We start from the raw sequence: 20,163 nt of genomic DNA on the forward strand, positions 1-20,163 counted from the left end.
TAGGGTGATCACAGACTCTGTTTCAGCCATAAAATTGTGTCACAAGCACAAAACTATTATCTATAACTCCAAAATTATAGGCATGTTTTTGGTGAAAGGAATTAGATAGAATTTCAGAAATGGGGATAAAACAAATAACTATAGAAATTTATTAGCTTTCAGTAGCTACCATGAAGATTTTTGTGTGTGTGCTTAAAAGTTTGTGGAATAGGAAGGAGTTGAACTTAATGGTTTTTTTCCCCTAGACTGTAAACTTTGATTTAACGAAGAACTACTTAGATTTGATCATAACATATACAACACTAATGATACTGCTGTCTCGAATTGAAGAAAGGAAGGCAATCATTGGATTATACAACTATGCGCATGAAATGACCCATGGAGCAAGGTAAACCTGCATTATAAAAATCTGTGTGAAATTCCCAATTAATTTTATGGCTTACAACTCAGTGATATTTGATATGTCTGTTTTAAGTGACCGAGAATACCCACGTCTTGGTCAGATGATTGTGGATTATGAAAACCCTTTAAAGAAGATGATGGAAGAATTTGTACCCCATAGCAAGGTAAGAGCTGGTTTTTAGGGGTGCTTCAATAGGCATATGAGATAGCTTAAGGGTGGATAGTTAGAGTGATAAACTACTTTTAAGAAAGAAAATTATAATGAGATGTGAATAATAGTTATGCATGGTTTTATCTAATTGTGAACCAGAGAACTCATTAATTAGATTCAGAATAGTGAATAGAGATTCAGGAATATATTGATCCATTGTAGTTTTTAGGTTCAATATAGTGTATATAGTGAAGTTTAGTATTTGAGAATGTCTATATTTGTATCAGATTGCTTGGGTTCTAATCCCAACTCTGCCAATTACAGTGTAATATTGGGCAAGTTACTTAACCAACTTCAGTGTACCTCAGTTTTCTTACCTGTAAAAGTGCAGTATTAAATGAGTTACTTTGTAAAGAGTATTTAGGTACATAGTATTTAATAAATTTTAGCTATATTATTATAATATAGCCTCTTAATGAGAGAAATACTACAGGAGTTTTGTGATAATTTGGCATGTCTATCTTTTATGGTATATTAAAAAACTAGTTCTTAATGAAATAGTTTTGGTTTAGAGTCTTGCCTTTATGGCTTCTCTGAGGGAGGGCTAGTTCCTAAGCACATCAAGGAAATTTACAGGTATCCTCATTATTTATGGATAAGGAAATTGAGGCTGGAGAAGTGATATGATGAAGTAAGCCATTTGGTAGCAATAGTGGCAAAACTAGAGCTAAAACCCAGGATATTAGAATCTTGGCCCATTGTTCTCTTTGAATGATGAGAGTTAGAATTTTTTTTTTAATTTATTTATTTTATTTTTGGCTGCGTTGGGTCTTTGTTGCTGTGCGCGGGCTTTCTCTAGTTGTGGCGAGTGGGGGCTACTCTTCGTTGCGGTGCATGGGCTTCTCATTGCAGTGGCTTCTCGTTGCGGAGCACAAGCTCTAGGCACGCAGGCTTCAGTAGTTGTGACACATGGACTCACTAGTTGTGGCTTGTGGGCTCTAGAGCGCAGGCTCAGTAGTTGTGGTGCACAGGCTTAGTTGTTCCACGGCATGTGGGATCTTCCCAGACCAGGGCTCGAACCCATGTCCCCTGCCTTGGCAGGAGGATTCTTAACCATGGTGCTACCAGGGAAGCCCGGAGTTAGATTTCTTAGTAATACAGTATTTTGTATGAATCTATGCTTTTTTTTTGACATACAGTTGACAGCAAGAATTTTCCTTCAGTTTTCTTACTCCCATGAAAATTCTGAAGATGCATTTCCAGTTTAATTTCTTTGCATAGCTGTATTATATCTACAAATTTATGTAGGTTTAATGTCTTGGAGTTAGTTGAATCATTAGTTTGAAAGAGGCTAGTAGATGACATTAGTTTTGAAGTAAAAATCAGCATTGTAGATGAAAGTGCCAGGATTCCTCAAAGTGCTGAGCAGATCATTGTTGTCTGTCTCTCTGATTTTGATAGTCCTTTTTCCTCACCTAGAAATGTCTTTCCTACTCCTTTCCTGTTTTTTCTCTGGATCTGTTTCTAACTTCTTGCCAATCATGTATGGCCTTGTTTTTAGTTAGCCACTTCAAATTTGGTTTTTTTCCCAGTTAGTTGATGAAAATTTCTTTTAAAGGCTGTTGGCTCTCTAAGTTCTCCATAGCCATTAGCTTATATTAGACAATTAATAATTACTTGAGGAGAATTGTCCATTTAAATTAGACCAGTTTTTTCCTAATCTCGAGTTTTCCGATGTTCTGTGATATCTCAGGGTTTTGATAGAAAGACCATCATGTATTTGCTAGGATTTGTTAAAATTCAGTTAATTTAATTTAAAAAGCTATTCTGAATCACTTGGTGGAGTGTGATAAGAACAGATTCCTGGGCTTTACTCCCAGAGGTTCTGGTTCAGGCAGAGCCCTGGATTCTCTTTTTCTGAACAGACTTCCCTGGCAATTTATGTGCAGCCAGATTATAGAACCACTCGTACAGAATTTTTAGGAAGGAGGAGTGAATAGCAAAGAATAGTTAAAAGCAAGCAAGAATCAGATGAGATGAAAAATTAAATACCTAGATAGTAAAGCTGTAATTAATAGACCAAATGGCAAATAGAAGTTAAGTAATTTATTAAGATAAAGTACAGTGGGTTATTTTTAGAAGGCATTCTTTGAAGAAATATGAAACATGTTGAGCTCTATTAACACTTAGTCATGTAACCTTAATGTCTTTTTCTTTCAGTGAGAGCTATTGAGTAGAAAGTGATGCACAAAATGATTACCCTAGACTCTCTACCCTTTTTGAAATAAAGATCTCAAGATTGCCAAACATTTTCACCTGAAGAAAGTAACATGATTTCTTGAGCTAAGCTTTTGCTGAGGAATGCAGAATCTATGTAGCTTCATGAAGTTAAAAAAAAAAAAATCTAGAGGAGGATAACTGGAACCCACCTCAAATATTATATGGAGCGTAGTTGTAATTATACCCTTGTTGTTTTACCATGATACAGTTAGAAACACACAGCAGTTGTAGCTGGAATTTAAATGGAAATTGAAAAAAAACCCGTTTTATTCCTCAACTTTCTTTTTTTCTATTTAATTAGTCTCTTTCAGATGCACTGATTTCTCTTCAGATGGTGTATCCACGAAGGAATCTTTCAGCTGACCAGTGGAGAAATGCTCAATTATTGAGTCTCATCAGTGCACCCAGTACAATGCTTAACCCTGCACAGTCTGACACTGTATGGTTCTGTATTTTCTTTTTTGAATGAAAATAGTAAAGTTGATTTTTTTAAAAATATATCAGTTAAGCAGTGCTATTGCAGTTTTTCTTCTAATAAGTATTAGCCTGTCAGTGAAGTTTATTTATTGTAAAATGCTCAGTATTTAAATCATACCATTTAGTTTTTGTATTTCTAGATTCTGATGCTAAGTTAGTAAAATTAGTAGTACGAGTATTTTCTTCTAAGGTTTAAAAATTTGCTTAGCCTTATTATGGTAGAAAATTTGGAAGATTCAGAAAATTATAAAGAAGAAAACAAAAATCATCCCAAATCTCACCAACTAGAGAAAATCGCTGTTGTATTCTGTTACATTTCTTTTCAAGCTTTTTTCTGTGTATATGAACATAGATGTTACGCATATGGAGAATACACACACATAATTACTGATTTGGGTGAGACAGTGAACATCGAGGTACATAAATCTTTTCTTTAACTTGACTAAAATTTTATCCTTTGGAATACTGCAAACTCTGCGATAGACTTGGGAAATTTGGAAGTAGTCATTTACCAGATTGAAAACAATTTAGCAACAATATTTTTTAAAGAGAAGTTTCAGGGTGTGTAACTGTGAAAGAGGCACAGCTTTCATTGTCCTTTATGGACTGCAAGTATAAATATAGGTTATAAAACTTTCATCCAACTTTTCAAATATGTTGTGGTGGTATTTGAACCAAGAGTTGAGTAGTCAGACTTCTCAGGAGGAAGAGAAGGAGGAGTGACTCAGTACAGAATATTTTTTTTAAGAATTTCTTTAAGCCACAAATTTATATTTTCTCTTTTTAAGATGCCTTGTGAATATCTCTCTTTGGATGCCATGGAAAAATGGATTATCTGTAAGTAAAATTGGTTAGTTTTTGATTACCCCCTCAGGTTTAAGTTTTAGAGAAAAATAACAGGTAACATGTATTACTTTTGTGCCAAGCACTGTACTAAGACTTCTATGTACATTACCTCATTCAATCCTTATACTCACCCTGTTAGGGTAGATGGTCTATTTTATAGATGAGGAATCTAAAGTTTCGTCCACACAGCTAGTAAGTGACAAGGACAGAGAACCCACACTAAATCCAAGGCTGATGGTCTACATTATATTTCCTCTCAACACGGCCATCCAAACTAAATTTTTATTTTATTTTTAATGATTTTCTTCATATTGCATTTATTCAGTTAAAGTTTTTGGTCTTAATTAGTATATGTAATAGATGACTCATATGTTTGCATGGGAGATAAAATTACTTGTTTGCACTCCTAGGAAGTTCACAAACTATGGGAGAAATAGACACACAGATATAATATAAATGAGAATTGCTATAATTTTTTCTACCACCCCAGGTCCACTGGCAGAGGGGAATAATTTTGAGCAGTTTGTGGTTTTTAGTTCTTATAGTTCTTGTTTCTTAATTTATTAACATTTAGGTACTATTTGATGACTTTTTATTATACTGTTTCTAAAACTGGTGAAGGACCAGTTTTTCTTTTTTAGTGATTTTTAGATTGATACTTTTATAAAATACAGTGGAACTGAATTACTGGAATTATCAGAAATAAAGTAATAAGCAAAGACAAAATGAAAGCCCACATTTTAATTATTAGATTCAATTTAATCTAACAATTTGATTGTTGTTAGGTTTCTACTTATAAATTGCTGTCAGTGAAAAGTTTTCTAAATGAAAGTTTCTAAATACTCTCAGTTCTCTACTTAATCTCAGTATGCACTGGCAGTTTGAGTAGCACTGTTATTAGTATGAAAGAGGAAGAATTTAGCACACACACCCTGCCCTTAGCCATTTTTATTAATTATAATTTTTATGTTGATCAGGTTTGGATGTTTATATTTTCTTTTATAATGGTAGTTAAGGTTTTCGTGCTTTGTTGATTTAAAAACACAACTTTCAGAGTATTGATTTTGCTCAAAAGTATGGTGATCCTTGACTGTTTTATGTTTATGGATGTGTGGATAAAGAACTAGTGTGATTAGTAGAGTTAGGTGGCATGAGTTAGGTGACCTCTAGCATTAAATAGGACTGTTTCCCCGCAGTCTTTACCTTAAAAGGGAATGCTGAATGCAGGCTTTGTGTAATGAGCCAGGAATGTGAGTCAGAAGACAGACTACCCTAAGGGGAGGATACCTGGGCATGGAAAAGGCAAACAGATTTGGGATAACCACAATTGCCCAAAGTAAGGAATGTTTACTTAGTTTTGCTGCTTTCATTTATTTGAGCCTTGAGTAGAATTAATAGAATTAGGTCAAACTGTGCACTTCTCTTTTTGACATCAATTCCCACTCTAGGACTTTCTATAGAAGATGGTCTACTTTCTTTAGAGCTTTGCTCTAGATTAGTTCAAAGGCTAGCAGTATCACCTAGGAACTTGTTAGATATGCAGAATACTGATCTCTACCCTAGACCTACTGAATGAGAAACTCTGAATGGATCCCAGCAACCTGTGATTTAATATGCCTTCCCAGTGATCCTGCTAGAAAGCTAAAGTTTCAGAGTCACTGATCTAGATTATAGCCTAGGACCAAGCATTGTTGAGGGTCTGCAGTGTTGAGGACCCTGCTCTTTTGAATGCAGTTACACCATAACTTATCCTGATATTCTTTTCAGGGTCTGTTCTTACTCTATTAATTACACTAAGAGGACTCCTTGGGAAAGACCTCTTTTTAAATTGATAGTACAGTCTTTCTTTCTTCAAAGATTTTCTCCAACTTTCTTATCTAGTATTGGTCTTCTATCTTGTTTTCTAATATTTTTATGGCTTAAAAAAATTTTTTTTTCCTGTCCTTTTATTGGGACCTTAGTGGGGAAAGGAGGTTAATGTGTGCTTCAATTAATAAATTGTCTTCCTAATCTTGGGCTATTTTAAATTAATTTACCTTTTATTGATCTTATCATAAACAAATGAATATATCTTAATGTATAATGTGACTCATATCTTAAAAAAGTAAAATATACAGTAACCCATAATGAAACTGATAATATTCTCAGAGAAATTTTATTATCAACAGCAATCTTGTGAATCTAAGTATACATTGAGGTACAAGGCACTAAGTGAAATTTCATTGTACTAAGGGGATTAGAGTATAAAATGTCAGTATATGGGACTTCCCTGGTAGTACAGTGGTTAAGAATCCGCCTGCTAAAAAAAAAAAAAAAAAAGAATCCACCTGCTAATGCAGGGGACATGGTTTCGAGCCCTGGTCCGGGAAGATCCCACATGCCACGGAGCAGCTAAGCCTGTGCACCACAACTACTGAGCCTGCTCTCTAGAGCCTGCGTGCCGCAACTACTGAAGCCTGTGTGCCTAGAGTCCATGCTCCGCAATAAGAGAAGCCACTGCAGTGAGAAGCCCATGCACCACAACGAAGAGTAGCCCCCCCACTCGCTGCAACTAGAGAATGCCCGTGCACAGCAATGAAGACCCAATGCAGCCAAAAATAAATAAATAAATTTATTTTTTAAAAAAAGTCAGTACATGAGGCAAAAATTTTTACAAAACTTCTCAAGGATTTTTAAAATTTTCATACAGTATGTTCTATTTCTTTGGTTACGTACTAGATCAAATAATTAGGGTTGCATTTAGGGGCCCTGTTGTATGAAAAACATCTTAATATATTTCAGGAAATTTAAGGAAGTTCAATGTACTTTTGTTTTTGTTTTTTTTTTTTTGCGGTACGCGGGCCTCTCACTGTTGTGGCCTCTCCCGTTTGCGGAGCACAGGCTCCGGACGTGCAGGCTCAGCGGCCATGGCTCACGGGCCCAGCCGCTCCGCGGCATGTGGGATTTTCCCAGACTGGGGCACGAACCCGTGTCCCCTGCATCGGCAGGTGGACTCTTGACCACTGCGCCACCAGGGAAGCCCCAATGTACTTCTGTATGTATGACTTCTCAATATATGCTTAACAGTTAGCTTGCTTGTATAGTGACCCTTTAAAAGGAAGGTTGAGCTAAGAATAAAAGACAAATGGCAAGTTAAATGTTAACGATTCAGGAGTTTAAAGATGGGAGTGACTATTGAGAGTCAGAGGGAAATCTCAGAAAATAGGATTGAATTTGTAACTGGCCAGTACGGTACCTAGTTTATAATACGCACTCAGTAATGTTGAAAGAATGAAAGATGAGGTTCTATGGCCTAGAATAGAGCGCTAGGGAGGACATCAACAAACATACAGCATTACACATTTGTGTAGGATTTCTAAATTAGATGACAGAAGGTAAAAGATACTCAAATTCATATGATAGAGAACAGCGTAATATATTGAAAGAATATTGGACTTTAATGGTAACTGCTTGAGGCAAAGTCTAGCTCTAATACTTTATTAGTATAACTTTAGTCAAGTCATTGACCTTCATTTCTTCAATTATAAGAAAAGGATACCACTGGTTCTTTCTACACTATAGGATAATCATGTCAAAGGACTTATTTAGTAACTATAATTTGCTATGAAAATGTGAGATGCTATTTAATTTCTTCTGGAGATTTAGAAGAGTAGATTAGCTTTTTCAGTTTTTGTAAAAACTGTAATGATTACTGTATTATGTGTAAATTGGTAGCTTCTGATCTCTGGCTTAAAGTATCTTTTACTCATTTTTTAAAACCACTTCCTTCTCAACCCAGAAGTGACATTTTTCCCCATTTCATCAGTGTAGGTTCAAAGCACTGGTTTTGCAGAGTACAGAAAATTATAATTGAAAAAGAGAAATATTGCTGGTATCTTGTATGTATATGTATTATTAACTGTCACTTAAAAGCCTCAGTTTAGTGATTTGTTAATGTTTCTTTACTTTTAAAAAGCTACCCTGTAACTGAAATAATCTAACTTTGGAATACTTTTATATTTGCACTTCTTTTTCATTTGTTTAAAGTTGGATTTATTTTGTGCCATGGGATCCTAAATACTGATGCAACAGCACTGAACCTTTGGAAGCTAGCTCTTCAAAGTAGCTCTTGCCTCTCTCTCTTTCGGGATGAAGTTTTCCACATTCACAAAGCTGCAGAAGACTTATTCGTAAACATACGAGGGTATGGCATTTTCAGTTTTTTTGTCTTTTTTGGAGAAGAGTAGTGAGTGGAATATCTATTAAAGTTTTGGGGATAGAGAAGGATCATATTACACAAGAAGATGTAGCCTATACCAACTTACCAGTCACACCAAGTTGTTTTTAGCAATGATCCTGATATTTTTTACAGGTAATTTCACAGGTTAAAAAATCTAGTGTTCCTGCCCTTTCAAAATGTGCATTCTAGGAGAAAGAAGATATGTACTGTTTTGCATATTGTAATATGGTTTTAGACATAAATATTACTAAAAGTACAATGTACATTTTAAGAGTTGAAATTTTTAGAAGTGCTATTTTACAAGTGTATTTTAGAATATCTTGCATTTAGAAAAGTATATGAATCAATCAAAAACACTTCATTAATTATAACAAGTACAGAAGTCAGACACTGCAAAAAGGAAATCATGTTTCCTTATAATAAGGAAGTATTCTAAGTGATTCATTCCCTGTAACACAAATGATCCTCAAATTTGTTTTCTTGGAATTTTTAATGCCTGCATTTGTTGAATTCAGGCTTGGTTTTAAAATGTTTTGAAATTAGGAGCATCTAAAATATCCTGGGGGTCCCCCGAACCTGAAAATATTGAATAATTGTGTTGGGTTTGTCAGCTTCATAGAAGTGAAATTTACCTACATTTGTTTCATATCCAATTCAGTAATGTCCTAAAGAAATTGAGATTTTAAAAAATCTATTAGTTATTAAAACGTAAAGCTATGTCTAGTACTGACAGTTTAAGCCACTATACTATCTCAAATTTTAGTGTGCATGTGAAGTACCCTGGGATGCAGATTAAAATCCAGGTTCCTGGGCATCACCTCTAACCTTCTGTATCTCCTTTATCTGTATCTTAGAGAGATTAAAGAAATCTGCCCTTCCCCCCCCCAGTAGTTTATTGAGGTAAATTTACAAACAGAAGAATGCATAAATTTTAGGGGTACAGCTCAGCAAGTTTGCATATGAATACTCTTGGTGACCACTTAGATGAAGATACAGAATATTTCCGTTATCCCCAGAAAATTCTCTTGTGCCTCTTTCTGATCAGTACTGCCACCCCTGATCCCTCTCGCTCTAGCCTTCTCAAGTGACCACTGTTTTGATTTTGTCACCATAAGTGATTCTGATATTCTCATGCAGGTAGTCTCTCAGTCATAGTACGAGAAACAGTACCCTCTGTATTTTTCAACTCTTAGTTCACCTTTTATTATATAGGGTGGAGTACCTGGAAATATCCTGTGTCGTTGTGGGCTTTGTCATTTTCTGATTGATTCAGTTCAAAAATCCTGAAACTTATGTGATGTCTTAGCATACTGACATCCTGTCTGTGGAATTATATTTAAATATATGTAAACATTTAGAACCAGACAGTCTCCATATATCGAGTGAGCATATGGTACATATGGTACAGATAAGTTTAATGGCATCATGAAACTGATTGTCTTTTTGTTACGCCTTTTTTTTTGCCTGTGCCACACGGCTTGCAAGATCTTAGTTCCCTGACCAGGGATTGAACCTGGGCCCACAGCAGTGAAAGCCCTGCATCCTAACCACTGGACTGCCCGGGAATTCCCTTGTTACGCAAATTTTTGTTAAATTTACCATTTAAGAATCTCTGTATTTAAAGTTGAAAAGTTTTAATTTTTTATTAAATCGTGAGTGATTGATCCAACTTAAAATGTGAATTATTATAGTAATTACAAGTCAGACCACAAGTATAAAAGCTCATTATTTATACAGGTCAGTGATTACAGAATTAGTGTATTTTGGACATTTCCCTAAAGAACACAAAAATCTTAGCGTACTTAATTTAGAAGTTGAAGTTCTTGGTCTAAGTGGTTTTAGCCAGGTTGTCAGGAAGATAATTTTTCTTTAACATTTTAGGAATTTTGAGTTTTTGCGTTTAGTAGTAAGGAAATTAGCATATATTTATTAGCATTTATTTTTTAGATGGTACCTTCAAACTGTTTGATGTTGGTGTTCAGTTTCTTTTATTTAAATGTTTTTAATTCGGAAAAAAAAGTGTTTTTTTAAAAATGGTGAGTAAAAATCACCCATAATTCTGTTCCTTAAAATGATTTAAAGTAGTCAGATGCTTTCCTGCCCCAGTTTTCTCCACCACAAAAGCCGTATTCCCAGTCACTAGTATTGATCACTAGTATGTGTCCTTTGAGAAATTTTTTTATGCTTGCGAGATAGCATAAAAAGTCAAGTGATAAAAAGCCAGAAGTAATAGCTTTGTCAGCACTTCCAATTTTTGGAAATCACTGCTAATTATATTAGAAGTATAATTTTAATATCTCTATTGGGGGTTTAAGGAAGTGTATTTAATAAAATAAAAATCTACGTGGTAAATTTTAATTTTATTACTGGATTTTAATATAATATGAGATTTATTTTTCTAAGAATAGTTGATTGGATACTTAAGGTGCTAGAAAAGGATGTGGATAGACTTCTTCCATGTATTTCCAGTTTGAAGGCCAGTTTTTCTTGTTGATAATAAGACATTTTTAATTGACTAGTATTTGACTAACTTATTTTTACTGTTATTGACCAAATTAAGATTAACATATTTCCTTTTTTTTTCTTTTTGCTCATAGCTATAATAAGCGTATTAATGACATAAGAGAATGCAAAGAGGCAGCTGTGTCACATGCGTAAGTAGTTCTAACTTACCTGTGGAACTTTTAATCAAGAATTCCTTTCTTAAAGCATTATTTTGTTGAAGTGAGTGCAGATTAATGGTGTGTAAGATATGGTCGTAGAAGTGAAGGACTTTCAACCAACGAGGAATAAGTTTATAACCTCTGTATCTGTACCAGAGTACAGTGTATTAACACCAACATCTCTGTATTGGTGCTAATGCAGACAGATTTTAAGTATTTTTGAATTGTTTTTAAAAATGCTCTAAGGAATACTATACAGAGGACTTTATTTTGGTATCATTCAGTTCTCTTATTGCCACTATGCTTTGGTGCCAATACTTTGCAAGTTATGATGATTTTTATGATACTTCATGAAAATTGACATATCTTTACACTCTCCCAAATGATATTTACTTTTCAAAGTATGTTAATCCCATACCTTTCCCAAATTTTAGTAAATATATTTTATTAGTAAATATATAAATTAGTGTATTTAAGATGTTTGAACAACTTTTCAATTTTCTCATGAATAATTTGATATTTCATTTAATTGTTATGTATGATATACTTGTATAGAATAGTTTCTCCAGTAAGTCTAGGTAATGTAGAGATAACATTATCTGATCCATCAGTATTTCTATAAGGCAGAGAAAAGATAAGCACCATGGTCACAGGTAAAAATATAAAACCACAAGAAGTTTTAGAATTTAGGTTTAGGCTGTAAAATGGATATTGGGAATTTAAATCATCTTTATTCATTGCTAACTGTAGTATATTATTTCCCATGCATTTTTTCACTTGAATAAAGTACTTATATTATTATAAAATCATTCTCTAGTACAAATAACATACTTTGGAATGTGTTAGAATTTCTTTCCTGACCTACAGAAATACATATGATTATGACTTATTCATGTGTTAGACCCTAGGCAGATATATGGTGTCTCAGCTATCTTTTATAAAGATCTTTTTAAAGTAAGGCATTTTTATTCCCTTTATTTATTATATAAAACAGGTATAAATAGTGAGGAGTAGTAATTCTTATCCTTCATTAACACGTGCCATAGTACTCCATATTTTCTCTCGATGTTAATATTCCTTGCAGCGACCCTGAGTAGCAAAATAATCAAAACATTTGCCCACTTTCTTCTTAGATATTACACCAGATGTGTTTATTATTGTCAGTTAAAAGAGAGCTTGTCATTAGAATTATACTGACATTGTAAAGGTACTATATATTAGGCATCATGAAAGATGTATTTTTTTGAGTCAGATGTCATCATCCCTGCTTTATAGATGAGAGGCTGAAGCTTAGAGAGATGGAACCTGAGGTCACATAGGCAAAGATTGGGTTTTAATGTGTCTTCTAAAATTAATCTGTTGTGTCACAGCTTAATTTCTGGTGTTGCATATTTCTTCTATCAATACTTAGTTTTTTGGCATATGGTGTGTGTGGTGTGTGTGTGGCCATTTATTTTTTGCAACTATCTAAATTTTAAAACTTTTTTGGAATGGTGTATGTTTTGAATAGTATGAGGAGTTGGAATTCATAGAATATTCTGTGATTTTTTTTTCCTTGTTAATGTGTGAGAATAAATTTTTCTAATTTGTATTTTATTTTTAAGATACCTAGTACATGAATATCTATGATTATCCTTTCCTCATCTTTCTGTTTTTGAACAGTAGCACCAAATAGATTTCATCCCAGTACCTTATTGAATATAGCTTTTATTTAGTCAGTTTCTTTTTTGTTGTTTTGTTTGGGTTTTTTTGCGGTACGCGGGCCTCTCACTGTTGTGGCCTCTCCCGTTGCGGAGCACAGGCTCAGGACGCGCAGGCTCAGCGGCCATGGCTCACGGGCCCAGCTCCTCTGCGGCATGTGGGATCTTCCCGGACCGGGGCACGAACCCGTGTCCCCTGCATCGGCAGGCGGACTCTCAACCACTGCACCACCAGGGAAGCCCCTATTTAGTCAGTTTTATATATTTAATAGGAATATACTTAATAAAGGAGGATATAGATTATCAGATATTTATTAAGTTATATTTATTGATTCTATGTGGGGGTGACAAGTATACAATAGAACAGTGCTTACTTTGAGGATTTCACAGTATAGTTTATAGAGTGCTAGTCTATATGGTACTAAACTGGCAGAAATTATTCAGAAATAGACATCTGTATATTGGGAAATACTTCTTGAAGGATTGGTCTTGAAGTTTGGGTAGGATTTTGATAGCTAGAGAGAAGAAAATAAGCATGGTTAAAAACAGCACAAGAAAGGCAGGGATAAAGATGAGATTGGAAAGTCACTTAATGACAAACACATAGAAGATATTTGTAAGGGCTTCTGTTTCCTAAGAAAACTTTGGAAGTTGACCCTGAAATGATGTTATTTAATTGCCAATAATAAGTTTACTAGAAACAGATAAACTGTAATGGTGGGTGTCTTTCCCTATAGCGGTTCAATGCACAGAGAAAGACGCAAGTTTTTAAGGTCTGCACTGAAAGAATTGGCTACTGTCCTCTCTGATCAACCTGGCTTGCTAGGTCCCAAGGTAATTGATTTAATCCTTATTTCAACTACAATCAGTGTGTCATATTAAAATTAAAAAAAAATTTTTCTTCTCTCTCTGTGAAATTTTACAAAACTTGGAGTCAGGGACTACATAAGTGTATTTTATATTTAGCTGAGAGTGGATTTGCTGACTTGGCACTCGTAAATCAGACCTTCCTGCATTTTCCTCACATCTTGCTTATGTGCATGCTTTCCTTGATACATTGAAGTTTTCCTCTGTTTTCTCATTTCTGTCTTTTAAAGTTGGTATTATCAGTTTTGCTAATGACTTTTCACTTGGAGAAAGATCATGAATACGTTTTGTTTTTAATCTTTGCATGAGAGTAAATAATGTTATTATTATTTTTTTAATATCTATCAGGCACTTTTTGTTTTTATGGCATTATCCTTTGCCCGTGATGAAATTATCTGGCTACTTCGTCATGCAGATAACATGCCAAAGAAGAGTGCAGATGACTTTATAGATAAGTAAGTTTAGCAACATTTAAAAAGTATAATATTTGTATATTTTGATTTATGGGCTATGGAATTTGGGGACTAAAGTAACATTATTTTTAAAAACTTTTTTTAAGGCTTTTCATATTTGTCGTAATGGAGGGAGTATTTATAATATATCGTTAGGTGATATGAATTACAATGCAAAGTCAACTTTAGCTTAGAATTAGGGCTTTAAATGTTTTCTCTTTAGTACTCTAGGTGGTCATAGAATTCTTGTTTGTTTTCTTGCTATAGTATAGTATTTCTTATGGAATTCATGTTTCAAAACTATGTACTACACAAAAATTTGAATAAGAATCCTAATGGAGTTGCAACTGTGTCATTTGTAATATCTTTCTCTCATTTTAGTCCACGGTCCCTCAATACAAGTTAGGTAAATGAATCAGAGAAATAAGAGCATACAGAAAAATCTTACTTCTCCCTACTACTGTAATCTTCTTTCATTTATGATTTTTTAATGATGTATTTATGAGATGTCCTCATTTTATTTTTATTTTGTATTTTCCTTTATCAGTCTTTTATTCTTAGCTTTTTTTTTGCTTTCCATGATTTATTTATATGAAATAATATAAAAAGAAATTAGTTGACATTAAATATTTAATAGTGCTTTTTCTAAGGAGAAAACTTAATGTAGCAATATCAAAGGCATTTCATATTTTCCTTGATAACAGTGAATTTAATTTTTGAAATATTTTTCTTGAATTTTTTTAAAAAGGCACATTGCTGAATTAATATTTTACATGGAAGAGCTTAGAGCACATGTGAGGAAATACGGACCTGTAATGCAGAGGTATTACGTGCAGTACCTTTCTGGCTTTGATGCTGTTGTCCTCAATGAACTTGTGCAGGTAAAAAATTACGTCATATTCTCCCTTTTGTTCCTTATTTCCCTCCTCTCTAATAACTGATTTATTTGCTCAGTAAACATTTACGAAAGTAATCTTTTGCCAGGTGGTGAAGATACAAATGTAAGTAAGTCATGGTCATATTTTGTTAAGGGGATCATCATCTAGAGGGGCAAAAACATTTTGTTGTAGTTCAGTGTGATGGGCATTATGCTTACGTGTGTATAAAACTCATAGTGAACACATGCAGGGAATAATTCTTTATCTTGGGGGTGGAGAGGTACAGTAACCAAATTATAGAGGGTCTTGCAAAAGAGGAGGTTAGTCATAAATCAGATTTAATACTTAGGAAGATCACCCTGACTCAGTGTTGGTGATAGATTGCCTGGGGCCAAGTGAGGATGCAGAGAGATCAGAAGAAAAATTACCGTAGTAGGCTAAGTGAGAGCTGCTGAGAGCCTGAACTTGGGCAGTGGCTATGGAGATCAAGAAGAGTTCATGGAGACATTATAATTGATAATTAAGTATTAGAGGAAAACAGAAGATAAATCTTTTTGCATAGTGTGTTAGAGAATGGCGAGTAAAAAAAAAAATTCATCCAAATGTCATAGTTTAATAAAATGTCCTAATTTTATTTTCAGTTTGCATTTTCTTCTATTGATTTTTAGTCTTAGCTTTTTTCATTTTTTTGCTTTCCATAATTTCTTGATTCAGTCTTTTTAATCTTAATATAGATTTATTTTTATGCCAAATAAATTGACTTTAAGGAAAATAATATTTCAGTGTTTTCATTTTAAAAAATCAGATGTCTATAAACTACTATAAGCTAACATGGTACAGAGGAAGAGCATCACGAATTATCTTTATATTAAGACTACTCTAAAACTACTCGTTTTCCACATAAATAACCATACTTTGATATCCGAATTTTCTTTCAAACTTACCTAAAAATGCAAATTAAAAAAAAATTGTTCATGTAATTGTTTACCCTGGATTATATACAGTTTATAGTTTACTATCCTAAACTAGTTTATTTCTTTTATCCACTAGATGGAGCTCATATGCTTCCTTTAATAATGTCTATTAAAAGGGGGGATAGAAAAGCTGATTTTATGCTTAGAGTGTTATTGCTTTGCTGCAGTTTTTTTTGGAATAGTTATTACTTACCAGATAAACCAAAGTCTACTGTGCTATCACAATCTAAAAAAGTAAACCAGACTCTTGGTTTCATGGCATTTTGAAACTTACTGTGACTAGTTGGATATTTATTAATACATTTTACAGATTTATGTTAAAGTGTTAGAATTTTTAAGTCACTCCATGTCTTTTGGTGTCTTTTATATAAATTGGATTTTAACAATACTGAGAAAATTAATTTTTTATTTTTTCTGGGATTATAGTAATAGTAGTAGCAGCAGCAATAATAATACTAATATTAATAATTGGCAAATTTATTGATAGTATATTACTTCTCTACAACAACTTTGTGACGGTAGGTATAGTGAAGAAAAAAGACCTTATGTAACTTAATCAGTATTGCACAGTTCATGAGTAATAGAGCCACTATTTGAACTCAAGTCTTAACTCAAATGTCTGAGTTTTTTACCACCCACTTCTGTTGTAAAGTATATGCATAGTGTTTTTAACCATTTGTTAGGATTTAAATTTAGAACTAAGATTAACCTGTTAAAATAGTTCATTGTAATAGGTATTAAATTTTTTTAAATTGTGGTAAAATATACATAACATAAAAGTTACCATTTTAACCATTTTTAAGTGTATAGTATAGGACATTGTGTACATTTACATTGTTGTATAAGTCTAAATGTTTTGAAAATTATTTATGCTTTTTGTGAGCTAAGCATCCACTTTTTAAAAAGTTAATCATTTAGCATCTACTTTACATGCAGTTATCAAATATTCACTTTTTTTAGCCAGTTTGATAGGGATTTTTTTTTGGCCATAATTTTGTTGAGGTAAAATTTATGTATGATAAAAATCATCCATTTTTAGTGTACTGTTTGAATATGGGCAACTGTATACATTCATGTAACATTACCAGTCAAGATGTAGAGCATTTCCAACACTAAAAGTTTTCTTCTGCACCTTTGTAGTTGATTCCCTCTCTAGACCCCCAGCAACCCCTTGTCTGCTCTTTGTCACCTTTTGCCTTGTAAAAAAGTTTTTCCTATAAATGAAATTGTCATGATATAATTTCTTGTTTTTCATTTCTTTCAATTAGCATAATGTTTCTGAGATTCATCCATGTTATTGTGTGTATCAACCTTCCATTCCAGAAAGGAATGTTTATTGCAGAAAAATATTCCATATTATGGATATGCAAGTTTGTTTATCCATCTACCAGTTGATGGACCTATGAGTTTCTTCCCAGCTAGATGTTTTTATCATTATTTTTTGATTTTCAGAATCTTTCTGTTTGCCCTGAAGATGAATCAATCATCATGTCCTCTTTTGTGAACACTATGACTTCTCTAAGTGTAAAACAAGGTAATAAGTCTTTTAAATAAAAACACTTTCTTGTAATCAGGTTTCAAATTAGATTATTAAGGAGAGGATTTAGCAGTTAGTTTTTACAGAATTACTTATCTTATTTTGGGACATATTTAACCTGTTCTCTTTTGTTTTAACTTTGTTCATTCTGAAGCAAAGGTTTCCAGAATGGATGTGTGATGATTATAAAATCATAAGAAGTATAGCTTAACATTTCTTATTATTCAGCAAGGGGAAGAAAGCATTTTGTAATATAAAAAAATAATAAAGAAAAATGAGCACTCCACATCGTAACAAAGTGCATATTTGGTCCAAGCATTACCTATGACAGTAATGGATACCACTAATAAAATGGTTAATCTGGGCAGGCACTTTATATGTATTATCCTATTTAATCCTCATCAGTGTTAAAAAGCTGTTACTACTTTTATTTGACAGATTTGGAAACTTAAGGTTTAAGGGTTAACCTCCCAATTATTTAACATGGTTTGCCCACACTCTAACAGATGTTAACTACTACATTAGGATCTTAAGTTCAGGTCTGTCCATCTCAAAAGTTGATGTCATATAATAGACTGCCTCTCCATTAGTTGAATACTCTATTCCAGTAGACTGATATGATGTTCTAGTTTTATAATCTTTAAGTAAAAGGTATCAGAAACCTTGAAAATTCCTGAGTAATAAATTTATTTAGTTTTATTAACCTTTATAGTTATCACACTTAATTAATGAATCTACTGTAACCTTGCCTGGTTGTGTTTGGTTTATATAAAGTTATTTTGTGGGACTTCAGCATGCTATCCAAAGTTTCTATTTGCAGGATTCCTCATTCTCTATTTTAGGTCCTTTAAATTGACATGTAAGCAAACTGAGAGTCACAGGGTTTAGGAGAGAAGTCTGTACTTTACACTTCTCTTAGCATAACTGCCTCCTTTATCATCATCTTTATAGGATATGAGAATTATTTCACTCTTACCTATTAAATTATTTTTAAATTGCAAAATAAACATAATATGAAATTTACTATCTTATCATTTTTAAGTGTACAGTTCAGTAGTGTTAAGTATACTCACATAGTTGTGTAATAAATAATCAGAACCTTTCATCTTGTAAAACTAAAACTCTAAAAAATAACAATTCCCCATTTTCCTTTCCCTCCAGCCCCTGGATCCACTATTCTACTTTATGTTTCTATGAGTTCGACTATTCTAGATACTTCACATAACTGAATTGTACAGTATTTGTCTTTTTTGTCACTAACTTATTTTACTTAGCATAATGTCCTCAACATTTGATCCATGTTGTAGTATGTGGCAGAATTTATTCCCTTTTTAAGGCACATTTTGTTTATCCATTCATCTGTTGATGGACTTTTTTTTTTTTTTAAGATGTTGGGGGTAGGAGTTTATTAATTTATTTATTTATTTTTGCTGTGTTGGGTCTTTGTTTCTGTGCGAGGGCTTTCCCTAGTTGTGGCAAGCGGGGGCCACTCCTCATCACGGTGCGTGGGCCTCTCACTATTGCGGCCTCTCTCATTGTGGAGCACAGACTCCAGATGCGCAGGCTCAGCAGTTGTGGCTCATGGGCCTAGTTGCTCCGCGGCATGTGGGATCCTCCCAGACCAGGGTGCGAACCTGTGTCCCCTGCATTAACAGGCAGATTCTCAACCACTGCGCCACCAGGGAAGCCCCTGTTGATGGACTTTTTGGTACTTCCACCTTTTGACTGTTGTGAATAATGCTGCTATAAACATTCGTGTACACATATCTTCAAGACCTTGCTTTATTCTTTTGTATATATGTCCAGAAGTGGAATTGTCTTAGCTCTTAAATTTTAAAATGTGATTATAGGTTTGTATAATTACATTATTACAAATTATATTAATTACAACTTAATTACATTAATTTGGTTTGTAATCTTTTTTCTATTATTGTAGTTGAAGACGGGGAAGTATTTGATTTCAGAGGAATGAGATTAGATTGGTTTAGATTACAGGTAAGAATAATTTTCATTGTCATTCTGTTTTGTTATTGAATACCTTAGTTAACATGAAAACATAACAATATGAAAAAAATATTCATTATATACCTATTGAAAAGACTCCTTTTGTATAACTAACATAGTCTACTTCATGAAAGAAACTTTTTTTTATTGAGGTATAATTAACATGAAAGGTTCTGTTAGTTTCAGGTATACAACATAATGATTCAATATATAAGTATATTTTGAAATGATCACAGTAAGTCAAGTTAATATCCGTTACCACATGTAGTTACAAAGTTTATTTTTTCTTGTGATGAGAACTTTTAGGATTTACTCTCCTAGCAACTTTCAAATATATAATACAGTGTTATTAACTATAGCCACCATCCTGTACATTACATACCCAGGACTTACTTATTTTGTAACTGGAAGTTTATATCTTTTGACTACTTTCACCCATTTCACCTACCCCTGACTCCCTGCCTCTGGCAACCACCAATCTGTTGTCTGTACCTGCAAGTTTGGTTTTTTCTTTTGTTCATTTTGTTTTGTTTTTTTGTTATTTTATATTCCACATATAAGTAAGATCATATGGTATTTGTCTTTCTCTGTCTGACTTCTTTCACTTAGCACAATGCCTTCAAGGTCCATCCATGTTGTCACAAATAGCAGGATTTCCTGCCTTTTTCATGGCTGAATAATATTCCTGTGTGTGTGTGTGTGTGTGTGTGTCC

The 20,163-nt window shown here is 33.5% G+C and overlaps 1 protein-coding gene across 3 annotated transcripts in view; it reads left to right on the forward strand.

The window, feature by feature from the left end:
• NCKAP1 (NCK associated protein 1) overlaps positions 1 to 20,163 on the forward strand; it is a 103,943-nt gene that overhangs the window by 36,129 nt on the left and 47,651 nt on the right. For all 3 annotated transcript variants that reach the window (XM_060152499.1, XM_060152497.1, XM_060152498.1), the window contains exons 5-15: positions 246 to 388; positions 476 to 566; positions 3,135 to 3,272; positions 4,099 to 4,147; positions 8,183 to 8,339; positions 10,973 to 11,029; positions 13,476 to 13,572; positions 13,954 to 14,060; positions 14,806 to 14,938; positions 17,362 to 17,443; positions 19,383 to 19,441. In XM_060152499.1, coding sequence (XP_060008482.1) covers positions 246 to 388; positions 476 to 566; positions 3,135 to 3,272; positions 4,099 to 4,147; positions 8,183 to 8,339; positions 10,973 to 11,029; positions 13,476 to 13,572; positions 13,954 to 14,060; positions 14,806 to 14,938; positions 17,362 to 17,443; positions 19,383 to 19,441 — 1,113 coding nt within the window. The remainder of the gene's footprint in view (positions 1 to 245; positions 389 to 475; positions 567 to 3,134; positions 3,273 to 4,098; positions 4,148 to 8,182; positions 8,340 to 10,972; positions 11,030 to 13,475; positions 13,573 to 13,953; positions 14,061 to 14,805; positions 14,939 to 17,361; positions 17,444 to 19,382; positions 19,442 to 20,163) is intronic.

This window comes from Lagenorhynchus albirostris, chromosome 6 (assembly GCF_949774975.1).
Source record: "Lagenorhynchus albirostris chromosome 6, mLagAlb1.1, whole genome shotgun sequence".
Taxonomy (NCBI): domain Eukaryota; kingdom Metazoa; phylum Chordata; class Mammalia; order Artiodactyla; family Delphinidae; genus Lagenorhynchus; species Lagenorhynchus albirostris.